General features: G+C 45.4%; 2 protein-coding genes across 2 annotated transcripts; one reads left to right on the forward strand and one right to left on the reverse strand.

The window, feature by feature from the left end:
• Window positions 1-2,049: 2,049 nt before the first annotated feature.
• Window positions 2,050-14,334, reverse strand: LOC117892754. Its single transcript, XM_034799180.1, is given in 10 exon segments — window positions 2,050-3,058; window positions 3,117-3,205; window positions 3,266-3,515; window positions 3,576-3,674; window positions 3,731-4,646; window positions 4,706-5,614; window positions 5,617-5,724; window positions 5,780-6,025; window positions 11,972-12,275; window positions 13,749-14,334. Coding segments are annotated over 9 exon segments (3,000 nt in total). The 5' UTR covers window positions 12,138-12,275; window positions 13,749-14,334; the 3' UTR covers window positions 2,050-2,841.
• A 1,080-nt stretch (window positions 14,335-15,414) lies between these two features.
• LOC117892755 (bromodomain-containing protein DDB_G0280777) lies at window positions 15,415-16,571 on the forward strand. The gene is made up of 4 exons (XM_034799181.1): window positions 15,415-15,720; window positions 15,780-16,082; window positions 16,138-16,360; window positions 16,413-16,571. Exons 1-4 carry the CDS (start codon window positions 15,425-15,427, stop codon window positions 16,569-16,571), a joined length of 981 nt encoding a protein of 326 aa, XP_034655072.1. The 5' UTR covers window positions 15,415-15,424.
• Window positions 16,572-16,664: the final 93 nt, after the last annotated feature.

A 16,664-nucleotide genomic window follows, 5' to 3' on the forward strand; every position in this document is an offset into this window, starting at 1 on the left:
TATATATACAAAACACAATGTATTCCTTTGCATATATACAAGTACATGAACTAAGTATATATATTTGCAACTAGCCATTAGTTTATCGTCCAAAATGGCATAACTACACCTAAGATTTGTGTGTTTCAATGTATTTAAATGTGCGCGGTACTCGTGGTGGATGCAAGTTCGATACATAACAATCGATCGACACATTAAACACAATTAAATTCTTTTATCCGTTTGTCTGTGCAGAGTTTATGGGAGATTTGTCTCAAGCCAGTGTCCAGAACTAACTCCGAAACCATCCTTAACACCCCAAAGCTGTCTCCACCGTTTATAGTCCTCCGCTCAAATGTATATCAGTTTAATATTAGATTTTCAATCACTATAAACCACACAATCTTTAAACCACAGAACATAAAACATGCGAGTACTGTGTAACCCAATAGTCGGCCTACGCCACTATAACTCTTTTGGTTTTGTTGTTTGTAGTTTGCATTAATGGAACGACAGTGCAACTGACAGGTGAATTTATATTCTAATTTCTACACATCTTTATACAATGCTCAAAAGAAGGCTGTAAATCCCCACTAGAGTTGAAGTTACACGAATTTAAATCGCAATAAAGCGTTTTTTTTTGCAATGCAATTGCAAAATCAAGCTGGAAAGAGTCCAAAAGAGAAATACACTTAAGGCAGAAATCCATTTTCAAGTGTATTTTATCTTGCTAGAGGTAAGAGAATCTAAGGCATAAATAAGGATTATGGTCGAGAACCTTTACTAAAACTATACAAAAATACAGAAATAAATAAAAATGTATGTTTGATTTTGTTGTTATTGTTGAGTTGAATACTTGTGTATTCCATACAACCAGGCTACCTACATGCAGCATCGATTGGAGAGAGCACCACCTCTGGCCACGTATCCAGATGAATGACAAACAAGAAAATGTAACTAGAATTTAATTGGGGAAAGTACTCTGTCTCACTCTCTCTCTTTATACATATGTCGGTATGTTTAATCAGCTAGTTAAGTGGGTGTCTAAGTGTGCTACGAAATGGTTTTAGGACTTCCTGCAACTACTGGGATTTTAGATATATTTACTATAAGCTGAGTACACATGAATAGTTGTATTTACACACGCACATAACAACACAAAATAAATGTAAAATGTCTGTAAAATTAGGTATAAAACTTCTATAACAATATTCAATTATCAATGTTTGAAACCTCTTGATGTTGTTGAATAAAAACTTCTCTACCCCCTCCCAGGCGGAAAGGTGTTTTTCTTGGCTAAGCAGCTCCGCTTTTGTGGTAGGTTCGTGACAAAATTTCCACCAACACAGGCCTCTGATTTTAATAAAATATTTTGTTGTTATACCCGGTACTCGAAGAGTAAATAGGGTATATTGTATTTGTGCGGATAACGGTTGTATGTAACGCACAGAAGGAAACGTTTCCGACCCCATAAAGTATATATATTCTTGATCAGCATCAATAGCCGAGTCGATTGAGCCATGTCTGTCTGTCCGTCCGTCCGTCCGTCTGTCCGTCCTGATGAGCGCCTAGTACTCTGAGACTATAAGAGCTAGAGCCACAAAATTTTGCATCCAGACTTCTGTATGCTCACACTGTTACAAGTGTATTTCAAAAATGAGCCACGCCCCCTTTCGCCTCCGCAAAAGGGCGAAAACCTCACAAATCTACAATTTTGAAGATAGCAGAAAACTAAAAACGCCATTCCGTAGGGAATGACCATATCTATCAGATCACCAAATTGGGATCCGATTGGATCATTATTATAGCCATATGCCACAATGAAGCAAATTAATTTGCCTCTGCCGCTGCCTCTGCCGCCGACTCTGCCGCGACTCTGCAGTGTGTGTTTCTAGGGGAGGGTGGCGAGCTAAAGGAGCGTGTTGGCGTGAGTAGTGTTGTTGATGTAGATGACAAATGAAGAAAAAATGTAAAATTTGACAAATAACCGCTAAGTTTCAGATGTAGTACTGAGTGCCGTGTATAAAAGTTGTGACGCGTAAGAAGCGTCTCACACGTCCCTTCTCGTTGTATATACAATTGTTCTCTTTAATTTATAATCGTACAATTTCAATATGCTTTTTTCTCCTTTACAATTAATTCTCATTTATGTATGAATATGTTTTACTTAGATTTGATTACACAATTGCTTTGTTGTTAATTTAATTAATAAGTTTGTTTGTTTGGTTAAACTAAAATTGAGTTGGATAATAATTGTTTTAGTTATAGTTTTGGGTTGTGTATAAAGTATTAATAATTATGGTTAAAATACAATAAGTTCACTTTCTGATATGGCGACAAAGATATTAGGAAAAACTCTACTAAAAATTGCTTTCACTTCAATTCATTTTCATTTCGATCTAATACACGCATTGGTCCAACGCAGATTTAAATAATTATTAATAATCATCGCAAAAGCTTTCTATGTCACATTTACACATACATTTTCAATGATTGTTTTGGCGCTATCCATCCATCGAATGCAACACAAATTCTCAGACCTGAGTCCGGGGTCGGTCCCTGCTGAGAAGTGCGATTCGTTCGTTCGTTCAACAATTGGGAAAAATCATATACAAATATAATATATTATTGTTATTGCAATGTTCAACATTTAGGCACAAAATATATTGCTTCTCAATTGGATATACCATAAAAGATAATTATTATTGCATGGGTCGCTAGTCCGCTACACCGTCTTTTTGTCTTCATCTTCATCTTCGTCGTCGTTTTTGTTTTCTCCTCGCAACAGTTAAAAACATTTAAATAATAATACGTTATATGTCGGCGCTTTGATTGGCTTGTTAGGAATCATTGTTCGAAGATTTATGTGGTGGAGGCCACACGCTTTGTGGGCGAATTGCTCAGCAATGCCGTCTCCTTGGCCCGCTCGTGCTCGTCCTGGAAGAAGATCTTGGTGATGACCACATCGCCAGTGCTCAGCGTTTGCGATTCGGCATCCACCAGCTTCACCACACGCTTGTCCATCGTGCGCAGAATGGGCGTGACACTGCGCTCGCCTTGGCAGTTGCAATTTCGGTTGCTGTTGGGGAGAAAGGGATTATTTCTGGATTATCCTTATGCGCTGCTGGGACACTCACTTTCTCGACTTTTCGCGTATAATTTGCAAGTTATCTGTGGTCGCAATGCTCGAACCCAACTGCTCCTGTATCGAATTGTTGGCCAGTAGCTGCTAAAGAAATGTTTTTCAATCAATTTTCCACTTCGCTGAGTGTTGCCTGTCACCCACCTGATCACATGGCAGCGTGGTCGCAGTCGTCAGTATGGCCTCCAGCTTATCGATGCGCGCAATGCGATCCATTGACTTGTTCTGCAATATTTCCTCCAGCATCTGCATGGATTCCGTGAGGCTGGGTGGCTCCGAGCTAAAGCGTGGCGAAAAGGTGCCCGAGAGGGAGTTATCCGATGGCACAGAGTCCAAGCTGGGAAACATTTCGTTTTCATTGGCTTCCGCCTCGTCTTCCGAGTCACTTTGATCTCTGAAAGAAGGGAGCAAGAGTTGAGTTTTATTTTATAATTTATATGTGTTCGACACTCACTTGCTGGGATTGCCGGCCGACTCCATTTTCTCCAGCTTCTTGGCCACCTTGTAGTAGCCCTTGAGGCGCTCCTTTTCGTCCTCCGTTAGATCCATGTACCTGTGGATTAGCACTTGAAATATAGATTGAAACAGCAGAGACTGTGGACTACTTACCGCAGCAAGCGAATCTCACGATTCGAGAGCACAATGCTCTTGCTGGTCTGCGCCAGTTTCAGCTTCAGGTCGGACACTTCGGTGCTCACTTTGCGCTGCTTCTTGCGTATCTTCACCTCGTTGGGCTTGATCTGCAGCAGGATTTGCTCGGTGCACAGCTCGGAGAAGAGTTGCCGATTCTCCGGCTTAATCTGGCGCGCCAGACTGCCAAAGAGTTGATCGTGAATGAGAACCAGAACGTCGCCAGCGGCATACAGCATCATTTCGCGGGTGAGCGGCCGCTTGGCCCAGAATTTCTGATCCCGTCGGTAGATCTGCTTCAGCTGATCCTTGATGGGGTTGCAGGGCGCGTTGTATTGCTCGCACAGCGAGTTGAGCGATATGTACTTGGCCTTGTAGACCTGCTTGCCGTTCTCCTGGTACTGCAGAATCGCGTGCGCCGCCTGTGTGTCAAACACATTGCGCAGCAGGATGCCAAATTGCAGATACAAGTTCGCCGCATCGTTCCGGCAGTCGTGGATGACCTTGATGACCTGCTCGTGCTCCAGCACGGTCTTGAGTCCGCCATCCGTGACCATGGCGGGGCATGATTGCACATCGAAGAGGAACGCCTCGCCGCGGGCTGTGCCAATCTCGATCAGCGTGATTTCGCCCTTGAGGCCCAGATTGATGCCCTCACAGTCGAGGGAGACGACAATGCCCTCGTTCTTGGCCGCATACTTAAGGAGGATGTCGGTGACGAACACCGATTGCTTTACATTCGCTATGACTGTCGTGTTCTGCAGCACCTTGATCTTCCACGTGTCGCCGACAAAGTAGCTGTGACTAGGTGAGGAGTGATTGGCATTGGCTTGGGTTGGATTGGAGCTGGCACTGGCACTGGCACTGGCACTGGAGTTGCTATTCGGATTGCTTGCTGTGCTCGCGTTGGCATTGCTGGAGTTGGAGTTGGATTGGATGTGGAAGTGGAATTGCTGGAATGCAAGGGACTGGCGTGCGGTGAGCTTTGATTGGCCAGCGATTTGTTATCCTTTTCGAGGTTCTCCGCCAGCGTGCGTATGACCAGAGTGTTTATGCGCTGCTTCAGCGTTTGGTTGACGCTGTTCACCCTCTCCGTGGGGTTCGTTGTGCCAACTGCAGGCGTCGGCTGTTGTGGCTGCTGTGGCTGCTGCTGTGTGGCTCCTCCTCCTGCTCCTCCCCCGATGGGGCCGTAGCATATGTTCCCACTGGGATAGTTGTTCTCGCAGAGGTTTTCCAGCTTCAGCTCCGACATGGGCACGTAGCTGTCGAAGCCAGAACTCGGCTCCGATTTGGGCTGCCCAAAGCCCTGTCCCAGCACATTGGACACGGGTGCATTCAGCTTGAAATTGGGCGATGCTATGCTATTGTTGTTGTTGTTGCTGTTGCTGCTGCTGAGGCTACTGCTATTGGCATTGTTGTTGCTGCTGGCATAGCCATTGCTGCGCAGCGATGGAGACTGCAAGCGCTGCTGCACGGAGCTGAGTGCAGCTCCAGCCACATCCACCTTGCGACTGGGATTCGAATTGTTGTTGTTATTGTTGTTCAGCGCATTGAATTGCTCCCTGGTCTGGGCCTGGGCCTGCTGTATGTGCGTGTCACTCAGCTTGGGCTTCTGCAGCAACGTGACTAGATTCGCTTGGATGTGAAAGCAATCGCCAAAGAGCTTCAGGAAGGAGCTCAGATCCCCCGGCGTCTTGAACATGCGCAGCCACTGGTCCTGCGGAAAGTTGGTGGTCAGCAAATGGAACAGCTGATCCACCAGCAGCGGCCCCTTGATCTCAATGCACTGCGCAAAGAAGTCGAGCATCTGCTGCGTGCCGCGCGTGTCGATGTTGGACTGCGGCAAGTGCAGTCGATCCCGCGCGGCAAGTCAGTCATATTCTCGCAGCCCACGAGCATGACAAAGTCATCGATGACCTTGAACGTGTCCGTGTGCTTGGTGAGAAAGTCCGTAAACTCCTTGATATGTTGACCTAAAAGGAGAGTGGAGTTAGTAGAGTTTTGGACTTGATTCTGCCCTGCACTCACCCGATATGTGACGAACTTGTGGCGATGCCTGGGACCGATGTCCGAGCAGACTGCGCACCGGCACCTCGGCCGCCGCACCGTACTGCAGCATCTTGTTCTTGAAGTAGTCTTTAGCCTCTTGAATGTAATCACGCTTGCCGCCCGCCCCGCCATCGTCCGCATTGCTGTGCTGATAGGCATTCACCTGCACATAGTCCCCATCCACGAGGAATATTGATGGATATTGGGCGAGAAATTTCTTCAGACCTGCCAATAACAATTAGTGGTATGCCATTAGTGGGGTTGCCGCTGCCACTGTGCGAAATTGGTTAATGCAGTAAAAGTGTTGCAGCAGCACCAGTAGAAGCAAACTTAATTAATTTTCTTGGCCTTTCAATGTGTCAACTCGGTAATTACGTCAAGACAGCGAGCGGGAGACAGACTGCGGCAGAGAGTCATCGCTGGGTAAGTACTTATTGTGGTTTGATTGAGTCCCTCCGCTGCCTCTGTCTTTGCCCGGACTGGAGCTGCATTAACGAGGGAATTGTTCGACGAAAGTTTTCTTCCATTTTCCTATCACTGAAGTTACATATGCCTGGGTTCCCATAATTAACAAAACATTGTTGTAATCGCAGCAACATCAAATGACAAACGTACATACACATGCATAAATGAATATGAATATGAATACACGAATACATGACTGAGTGAATGAATATTCATGTGTGTCTGTCCTGGGGCAAAAGTTGGCAAAAGTTGTTGCTCGATTTAAAGTTAGTTTTACAATTACAAATTCTACATGCGATTGCGTAGGGGGGGAACACTGTGAGAATTCATGTGTATCCTTTCACTTAGGGTAACATTTTCAGCAGTAAAACTGTTAAAGCTGCGAGAGGTTCGTGGGTTCTGGTCATCAAATTTTATTCCAAGTGTAGTTCCATTTGGTTGGAAAAGTGTATGCACTCAGCTAAGCGAACCGAACCATTTTATATGATAAATCAGGTCATAGTTGCTGACTGAGTGACTGCCAAAACGGGATGCGCTGCGACCCAACCCTGCTCCAACATCATCATCCGGTAGGCCTGATGGTAGGAATGTTGTCTGTCTATAGCCCCAGCCATTCTCTATTGTTTGCGTAATCTGACGTGACAGCAAGGCAAACGCTGAATAGATCAGAGAGCACACTCTGAGCAGGGGGCACGGTACGGTACTCCGTTGCGTGTGCCGAGGCAGAGCCAGCGGCAGTCACAGACTTCAGCCTCATTGTTGAAACTTGTTTATAATGCGAGGCATAGATTAATTCAATTGCATTTGACATACTATATAGGTACAAGTCGTAACTCCCTGCGAGACGAGAGCGAGCGTCTCTGATTAATCGAATCGGATGGGGCATTATGCAAGGGGGAGGATTGGATTGTCTACGGATTTGTCGAGTCAATCAAAATGGAATGTAATCCCTTAACAAACATCTTGGCGCTCCATTTGCCAACCACTCTCCTAAGGGAACCAATGAGCCACAAAGCTGACAAATGGCTGGAAGAACCCTGCGAAATCCTCCGGCATTAAGGTCGATCATACCGTGGCAGCATGTGCATAATTCAATTTTATGTTTACTTAGAGAAATTGAAATTGAAGGCAAAAAAAGGTAGCCAAAGGCCACAACTGACGCCACAAATCGAAGTTCATAAAAGTTGTAAAAGGAAGAGAAAAACATTTCAATATTAATATTTATCGAAGGGCAGGAGCTAACCCCAAATATGTAATATGCATATCTATATGTAGGACTATCTGCTATATACAAATATTTATATATATTTGTATATTTCTAGGTGCCAGGCCAAGTACTTTTGGCTCCAATATTTGCTCTGTTTGTGTGTGTGCTTAGCCGCATTTCTTGGCAAACAAACATTTTTTTGGGGTCTCTCTTGGTGGAGCGCAGGTGGCATGGGGCGTGGGGCTGGTGCCACATTTTACGGCTCGACCCACTTGGACACATTTTCTTGCCGGGGCAATTTTCAAATGCAGCGGAGGACACTCGCTATAAATTTATGTGTATTTATGGTACTCTGCTTATTGAAGAATACGGAAAAATGTTTGCCCCCAACATGTTGTAAATTCGACACACAGGTAGCAAGCAGCAATGTGTTGCATGATGTGGGGGCAGGTAAAAGGGTTATGTCTGCCCATAAATTCAAGATTTTATGCCTCCCAAAACGAACACGGGGGCAGGGGAATGACACAACTGTGATGGCAATAGCTGAAGGAAGTTTTCTGCAATTTCCAAAATTTCGAACATTTCCTCTTCATTATGGGATCATTAGCGGCGCTCTTTCGCTGCTGCTGCTGCTGTCAAACAGTTCTCAATCAATTAGACGGCAAATGGAGCAACAAAAGTTCACCATGAAATATAATGAACAACAAATTTGTTGTGCTTTTTGCAATTAATGTCAGCTGTGAAGACCAACAAAAATCAATGCCTGGTCTGCACTCGGCCCTCCTCTCCTCTCCCTAAGCTGCTACCAATTTTCCGTCGATGGCAAAGTTAACAATAACATAAAAGCCTTGGGTGCCCCCGAAACGCACAAAATGTTGACACGCAATGCCGTCTGAAGGAGCATGGGGAGGGGGGCTTAGGAGCATTGAGCACCGGCTGGCGTTAAAGGATTTCCCAGTCCACTGACCCTTCCCCCTTTTTGCTGCCGTTCGCATAAAATCGTTAAATTTACGACTATGACTCTCTCTCCCACACACAAACACACACTCTGTTTCCCTTTCTCTCTCCCTTCCCATGCGTTGCGGAATATTGAAACGTGAAACGGGTAATGCAAAAGTCAAATGAGAGAGAGGGCTGACTCCAAACCTTTAGCAGCAGCTACAGCCGCAGATCACTCAGCTAATCATTCATTTTATAGACAATCAAGTGGGTTGGGTGGAGAGTTTGCTACGGGTATTGGCAGCATATCCATTGCTAATCATTCACTTGCAAACATTCGCGCATTTCAACAGCAGATATCGTCCGTATACTTTGACAATATTTTGGTTTGGAAATCGATTACTCAACAAGAAATACAACACACAAAAACCAAAACAACAAAATAGTTGCGAATGAGCGAACCATCGTTAGTCCCGTTAAGGCTTGGCATGTGGAGTGCGTGTGTGCGAGAGCGCGAGATGTTGCTAGAGATGGGGACAAAGCTACACCTGGCGCGTGCTTAGCCATGTCGTGCGTGAGAGCATAGAATGCGAATGTGCAGCAGAAGGTGGAAAATTGGAAAGAGATCATGGCTTTTAATATCCAAATGCATATTCCCCCTTTGATCAAAGTTCTTCCAGAACGAAAAAGACTCGTCTTGAGTCTTTTTTCGTTCCTCTTTTTGCATTCTCTTCATGCGTTGGGTACGTGCCATACAAACACCAACACGCACCCATCTCTAATCTATAAGCAAACGTGTGTGTGTGTGCCTGTGTGCAATTAAACTTAGCCGTTGGGTTGGCTCTCTGCTGCTGCTGCTGCTTCTCCCCCCGCATACACTGCCTGAGGCAGCTTAAAATGGCCAAACGATAAAGAGAGCTAAATGGTCATGTTTTTGTGTTTGTCCAAATGATTTGCACCGCAAAAAAAAGCAACAACAACAGCAAACAATCACAACTTTGTTGGTGTTATTTGGGTGTTGAATTAGCAGTGAAATTTAAGTTCCCAGATAAACGGGGGCAAAGCTCTTCAAAACTCAAAAACTTAATAGAAGTCCAAGTTACTGTTTCGGTTCTTCCATCAGAAATGGTTAAATTTCTCTCTCTCCTTTTGGGTCAGAAAATTGCTTTTGACGTTAATTTCCCCCAAAAATGTTGGTCGAAAAACCCTCATCAATCCGTTGGGGAATATGCATACGGACACACACACACAGGAACACACACACATTGCCATTTATTATTGAAGCAACAAATGGATGGGCATGGGCATGGGGAATCTGGAAATGGGATATCCATGCAATTTTATTGAAATTCAATTGAACATTTTTGTCACGTAATCGACACTTTTCTATTACAACGTTTCCGTTTCTACATCTTCATTCCACAATTCCCCAAACCTTATGGCAAACCCCATCAATGGCAAACCACAAAAACTACATAATGGAACGAGTCGAAGGGTTTGCTGTGGTTGGGCGGGGAGGTGGCATCATACACAAGGGTATAAGCAGCAGCCCTGGCGGCTTTAACGGTTTATAAGTTTGCACAAACAACACGTTGACAAAAATGAAGCAGCATAATATATGTTTATAGGGGGATTTTAGGTCATACCCGAGAGAGTAAACAAAAGTTTATTGGAGGGAAAATTGTTTTCCCACTGACCTAAGAGAACGAAACCCCTTATCAGCCATTTGATTGGGAATTAGAAATATCATCCAAGGGATAACTGACTCTATTCTATTTATAAGCCAAAACCTTGACATTTCCCATTAATATTTGCCTTGTTCTCGGGCTCTGATTTGCGTGTCTGTCGGTTATTTCCCCCAAAGTTTTTGCCGTCTATTGCGTTCTGGCGGGAAACAGCAAAATTTAAGCGAAAGATTAAAGTATTTTAGCGCCAAATTACTTGGCCAAATGTTGCTCGCTTTGGGGGCAAACACGATTTGTCTTGTCGCGAGTCTTGTCCGTGGAGCCAGCGTGGAACGTCACGCACATGTGTAGGAAATCAGACAAATGCGATAAACATTTTGTTAAATGTTTTCTGTTTTGCTGTTGCAATTAATGCACTCACAAAGTGTGACATTCATGATGGGCCATGAAGAGAGTACTGTGAAGAAATGCGAAAACGAAATTGATTTTGCAGACAGGGGAATAAAAGTTCCACCATTTGTTACAAAAACTAATATTCCGATACATTTCGGAGCATTAAAGCTGTGTGGGCGATAATCCGTTAAGCTTCTGCAAGCAAAGGGATTTCTATGCATGTAAATTCCACACATTATGCATTCCACTTCAGCTCTCAATTTGTTTACAAGGCAGGCATTTAATCTATTCATGTGTTAAGAACCAATGTAAACAAATGTTTGCCATTTCCTGTTCCCACATTGAGACCCACGCCCTCCCAACCCTCTTCAAACATCCATCTTCCGAGTGCCCACACAAATATGTAGATATATCAAAGCAAAAGTCAAGGGAAAGTGCATTGCACCTTTACCAAGTGGAACGGAATTTATCTTTAGAAATTGAAAGTTGTGTTTGTTGTTGTGTTCTATTCTGGGAGATGCACCGCGAAGCATGCATTTTGATAAATAGCATGAGGAGTGGAGGCTCCTCAACGCGCTGACTTGTCAATGGAATGGAAATGTCGAGAGAGCATCGGTTTGGGAGAAGCTTTACCCAGTAGTAGGAGAGTTCAAGGGCATGTTGGGCTTTCAATTCTTCATTTATTTTGCTACCTACAATCATCTCAGTGGGGTTTCCACTGCCCAAATATGACTACCATGACTAGCGGGTTTGTTTTAGTCGGAATATCGATCATGCCAGTTCTACGAATATTTTTTTCCGTAGACCTCCAAAGCATGCGGGCCGGGCCCTTGAGAGCATTTGTAAAATAATACACACAACACGGCGCGTATAGTAAAAAAAGAAGGCAGAGAGCGGAGAACTGTGTGTAAGGGCAAACGTAAAAAGGAAATGGAATAGAGTAAAAACAGAGACAACAACAAAACACGTGCATTATCGATTGCAGTCTCGTCCGACTGCAATAAAAAGCTGCAGCTGAAAAATCATTGGCAATGCTTTTGTGGTTTTTATGCAGCTTCAGTCGAGAGATGGAAAAGGAGACGGCATAGACAATGTCTCTACCCAAACCCCTCTGGCAGTGCCAATGACATGTGCACTTGGCCGCCAAGCACTTGGTAATACAACCAACAACAACAAAAGCAATCATTGGCAATGACAAACATTGACTGGCCCGCAGGTGCACAAATGTGTATTGAATGTGCATCGCAGAGCCGTGTACAAATGTGACATGTCCAGTATTAGTTTTCAGCAAACAAGTTTCATGTTTCATGTTTTGGGACCTGTACGGGATGGTAATGGAACAATGGAATGGGACAATTATGACAGAGAGTCATCGGATTGCATTCCCTGGAGGTTGCTTTGATCATGGGTGCAGAAACTATGCAGAAAAGTGGCTGCTTGGGCTGGTCCCACTGTAAGTTTTGGGTCTGACTTTGCACTCACCCGATTGACTGCCGCCGGCTATTTGGCGCATCTCCTTGGTGAACTCCTTGTTGCCAAACTGGCACGACAGATCGTGCACGGTGCGCGGCTCACCCTTGTCGAGTAGGCGCTCCAGGAAGAACAGCAGCGTCATATTGCGTGCCATCTCGTACTCCATGGACTCCATTGTATTGTCACTAGCCTGGGGCCTGTCCCTCGGTGGTCGCGTTAGTCGGTGGGTCTATCTATCTCCTGAATTAGTGATAAGCAAATATAGTACGTCACGTAGCCGTTGACTTGAGTTGAGTTGACTTGAGTTGCTTATCTGCAATTGTGGAGAAGGTAGAGGGTAAAGAGCGTAAGAAAGGGGCAGAGAAAATCACTTATGCAATGAATGCGCCAAGAAAGCGGTGAAACAACAACAAGAGAGAGAAGTGGGGAAGCAGGAATGACAGAAAGAGCAACCGCAGACACATATTAGACTTTTGAGGTTTTGTTTCGTTTCGTTTCGTTTTCTTTTATTTATTTAATTCATTTGCACTTTGCCACTTGAGCCGTTAGCCGCTGCCTCTCTCTTTAAGTCTCTCTGCCGCATGCTGTTGCTCGCCGCATTTTATGTTATTGCTTTTGCAGCGGCAGCGGCAGCCTTGCACTTTGAGCCTTCGGTTGGATTAAGTAGGCGGAGTGGGGGGGAGCACTGGTAGTGGATGCAGGCGGCGGCAGTGCCATAAAATTTATTTTCTCCTCGGTTGGCGTCTTGAATAATTGAAAAACCACACACACTCGAACACACACACGTACAGAGAGCCACGCCAAATCCTTATTCTTGCGGCATATCCTTTTTTTGTCCTTGCGCACCGCTTGAAGTTCCACAAACAAATGACGGCAGCGCTGCTCGCGTCTCTGCTGGCAGCCAACATAAACACAGGCGAATTCGAACAGCTGATTGGAGCATGGCAATGGGGAGCAGGCGCGGCGAATTCAATCAGTGTTGGCTGCGGATTAGCGGGTTTTTTATAAGAACTTCTGTGGGAACTTGGTGTTGGCATCGCTGGCCAGTGATATCATGTTTTTTTATCCATTTGCCGCTGGCCAATCCAAGGCATGCGAAAAGAAATGCCAGCGCTGCAGAACAGGTGATTGACACAGAAATTTTGCAGCGGAAATGGAAAATGCCATGCAACTGCCAACTCTCTCAAGAGGCATTCCCCGGCTCTTCTTTTCTTCTCTCTCTCTCTCCCTTTTAATAATCCCAATCATAACCTGCTGCCTATTGTCTGTGCATTTGTATGTGTGTGTTCTATTGATAAGCAAAAACCGTTGACAACGATATGTATTGGGAACACAAAGCAGCAGCAGCAGCAGCAACAACATTCCAACAGCATTCAGGTATGCGTGTGTGTCAGGTAGCTAGGTTGTGTGAGCGTGTGTGAGTGCGTGTTCAATGGTCGCTCCGTGGTGTTGGTGGCGGCCAAACAAGAAACTTCAGACTCTCATTAGACCGAGTGAGCCACCGCTCTAGCCGCTCTTATTGGGGAAAAGAGATGGCAAGTGCAGCGGCGAATGCGGTGGCCCCCACCCGCCGAATGAAAGAAAATATTTTTTTGCAAAAATGAAAAGGCAAAAAAATTACACGACACTCGAAATATGCAAAGCAAAAAGCAAAAACGGAACGGCCAAAAGAGAAAGACAGACAGCGGGAAGAGCACGAGAATGCAGGAATGTGAAAATATGAAAGAAAGAAATGAGCAGCGCCCGCCAGACGAAATGTCAATTACTCGATTCGTTATTTTCGTACCTGTAGCTGTAGTCGTTTTATTTGTTGAGTTAATTATTGTTGCTCGTTTGCTTAAGTGCACTTGTAATCTATATTTATAAACCAGACTTATGGGTTATACGCGATACAGATCCTCGCGTTGGGGATATTTTCTCAAAGATCTGATCAGATCTCTATCTTTAGCTCTCTCTCGCTCACGCTCACTCTTTTGATCGACTCGCAGTGCTATTGTTAATTAAATTAAGCATTAATTAACATTTTTCTTGGCGTAATTTAACAGACACACACTCTCGGAAACTGCGACGAAAGCAGCAACTTGTTGTTGTTTTTGTTGTTTCTTAAACACACACACACACACTCGCGCGATTGGTTGGGCAGGTAGATTCGTATTGGTGTGAGTACGTTGTCGGTGTAAGGCACTGGGGAACGTTGTAAAAAGCGAGTTAAGCCACTTGTTGCACTTCTTTAAGGCACTGCCTGCTGGCGGGCACCACTGTCACCGAAATTTGGCCAACTCCGCGCGAATTTAAGGCAAAAAACAAACAGTTGCGTGGACTTGGGGCTTGGGGCTTTTTTGGAGCAGCGATGATGACAGCAGCAGCAGCAGCGCGAACGCGGACTTATCGATAAGATATACTGGCGATAAGACCATCAGAAATATACCCTTTCGTGTTCAAAATATACTGCAAATATACCGTAAATCTTAAATCTTTTCCTCGACTTTGATCTTCTGTTTAATATTACCAGCTGGTTAGGATTCTCAGTGCTAAAACTGTAATTTTACTCCAATCATCATTCAATTCTCCACAAGATTTGCTGATTTCCCGGCTTATCTTTGTTGGATTGATTGCAAAATAAGGCTAAAACTAATAAGGTCAACCAGCATTAAAAGTTACGTGGGTGGGAATGGAATCTTACATCATTTGACAATTTGTTACTGGCCAAGCGATAGTATAGCCTGTTTCCAGTAGTACAACCTGTTGTACCCTATTTCCAATAAATATTATTAAAAATCCAGCGGCTTTCAAACAACGCGAGCTTATCGATAAAATAAGTGTTGTCAGTTTAGCTAGTTCCCCAATATATCTAGCTTTTTTCAATTGGCAAGTGCGGGATAAATTGTTAAATAGCGAAATTATAACCTTTATCGAATGCTGTACGATACACTCCATACCTCGAGTATACTATATGGTTAGTAGTAGGATTTTCTGGCAATTTCTAGATTTTTGTCGGCGGCGGGTTTTGTGGCTTTTATTAGTGTTTGCAGAGTTAGCCACGTCTGACCATACCGTAATATACGTTCTCACACTATGCATTCTCACAATATACCGATGAAAATCATATTCAGCTAGTTGGGAGGACTTTCAGCACTGAATATATAATTATATTCTGTTTCCTTTGATTGATGCTAAAATTCCTTTTCCAAGCGGCCATTAAACATTATTTTAACCCACTCATGCCTAGGCGTACACAAAAGTATCGATACTTTAGTGCAATTTCGCATAGATGTAGCAGCGCTGCCATATCGACTGATATTGGTGCTGTGGAGAAAAGTTAAATTTCCCGCTCACTTCACTCTTGCTTAAATTTACGGTTGTCAATGGCAGCAGGAAAATGCAACCAAGGTTTCCCCGAGTTTTTTCCAACAACAGTCCACATTCCAAGGCATCAGAGCTGCGAAGAACTATCCCCGCGACATGGAAACCATTGAATTCCTCAGCCGCACCAGCCGGCGGAATCTCAAGTCCCAAATCGGTTGGCAGGTGGCACAGCGGATGCGGCAGTGGTCAGAGGATTTGGAGGACCGCCGCATGCAGCTCTATGTGCAGCTGCAGAACGAGGCGCTGCAGGTGGACGAGGAGGTGGCCGAGCTGCTGCGGCAACGCGCCGACGAGGCGGAAAGGCAACGCCACGAATGGATTCACATGGAGCGCCTGAAGCGGGAGGTGGCCGAGCAGGAGCTACTGAAAGTGAAGCAGCAGCAGCGGGAAATGTGAGGCGTCGACTCGAATTTGTTATCCCCTCTGGTAATCCACTCTCCTCTCTTTCCAGTGAGAACTCCGAGGCTCATCGCCACATGCAAACCAAGCAAATCCTGTGGGAGAGCAAACAGGCGCAGCTCCAGCAGATCGAGGATCGTCGGGCGCTGAAGCGTCGCCAGGCCTGCGTGGAGATTCTCTGGCAGCGGGTGTGGCAGCGTCTGGACGAGAGTCGCGAGCAGCAGCAGCAGTACGAGCAGCAGCTGCGTCGCCTGCTGGAGGGTCAGTGTCAGGCTGAGAATCTGGCCAGGGATCAGCAGCAGAAGCAGCAGCTGCAGCAGCAAGTGCTCCAGGAGCAGCGTGAATGCAGCGAGGCGTAAGTAGATGGGGATTCTGGGTGCTCTGCAGAATCATCTTTGGATCTTCCCCAGCCTCGAGGTGGCAGCCGCGAATGATGTGCGGAAGAGGGAAATGGAACTGCAGCAGCATCAAGCCAAGCGCCGCCAACAGCTGACCGATCTTCAGGCACAAATCCAGCAGAATCTGCGAATCGCTGCCTGCCAGTCGGAGGCCAACCAACGCGAGGATGTGGCCAGCAACATGCGCGAGGATCGACAGATTTACGAGGAGCTCATGCAGAAACAATGCGACAGGGTGAGGTGGCTCCTCGGTTCTGTCGCTGCCACTGCAACTCTCTTTCTTGCAGGCTCGCAATCGTGATTGGCACCAGCAGTACATGACGCACACAGCGGCGGAGCGCGCTGCACATCGCCAGGGGGAGCTGGAGCGGGAACGCGCCTACCTGGGCACTGGCTGTGTTCTGGGACAGCGGCCGGAGCAGCCATATGGCAGAGCTGTGCGCTGAGCATTCACTGGAGATGTCACGCCTCATATTCGGCTGTGTCGATTATTGCAGAAATAAATTTACGATTGACATAAATCAGACAGCGACGATAAG

Source organism: Drosophila subobscura, chromosome E, assembly GCF_008121235.1.
Source record: "Drosophila subobscura isolate 14011-0131.10 chromosome E, UCBerk_Dsub_1.0, whole genome shotgun sequence".
NCBI classification, from domain to species: domain Eukaryota; kingdom Metazoa; phylum Arthropoda; class Insecta; order Diptera; family Drosophilidae; genus Drosophila; species Drosophila subobscura.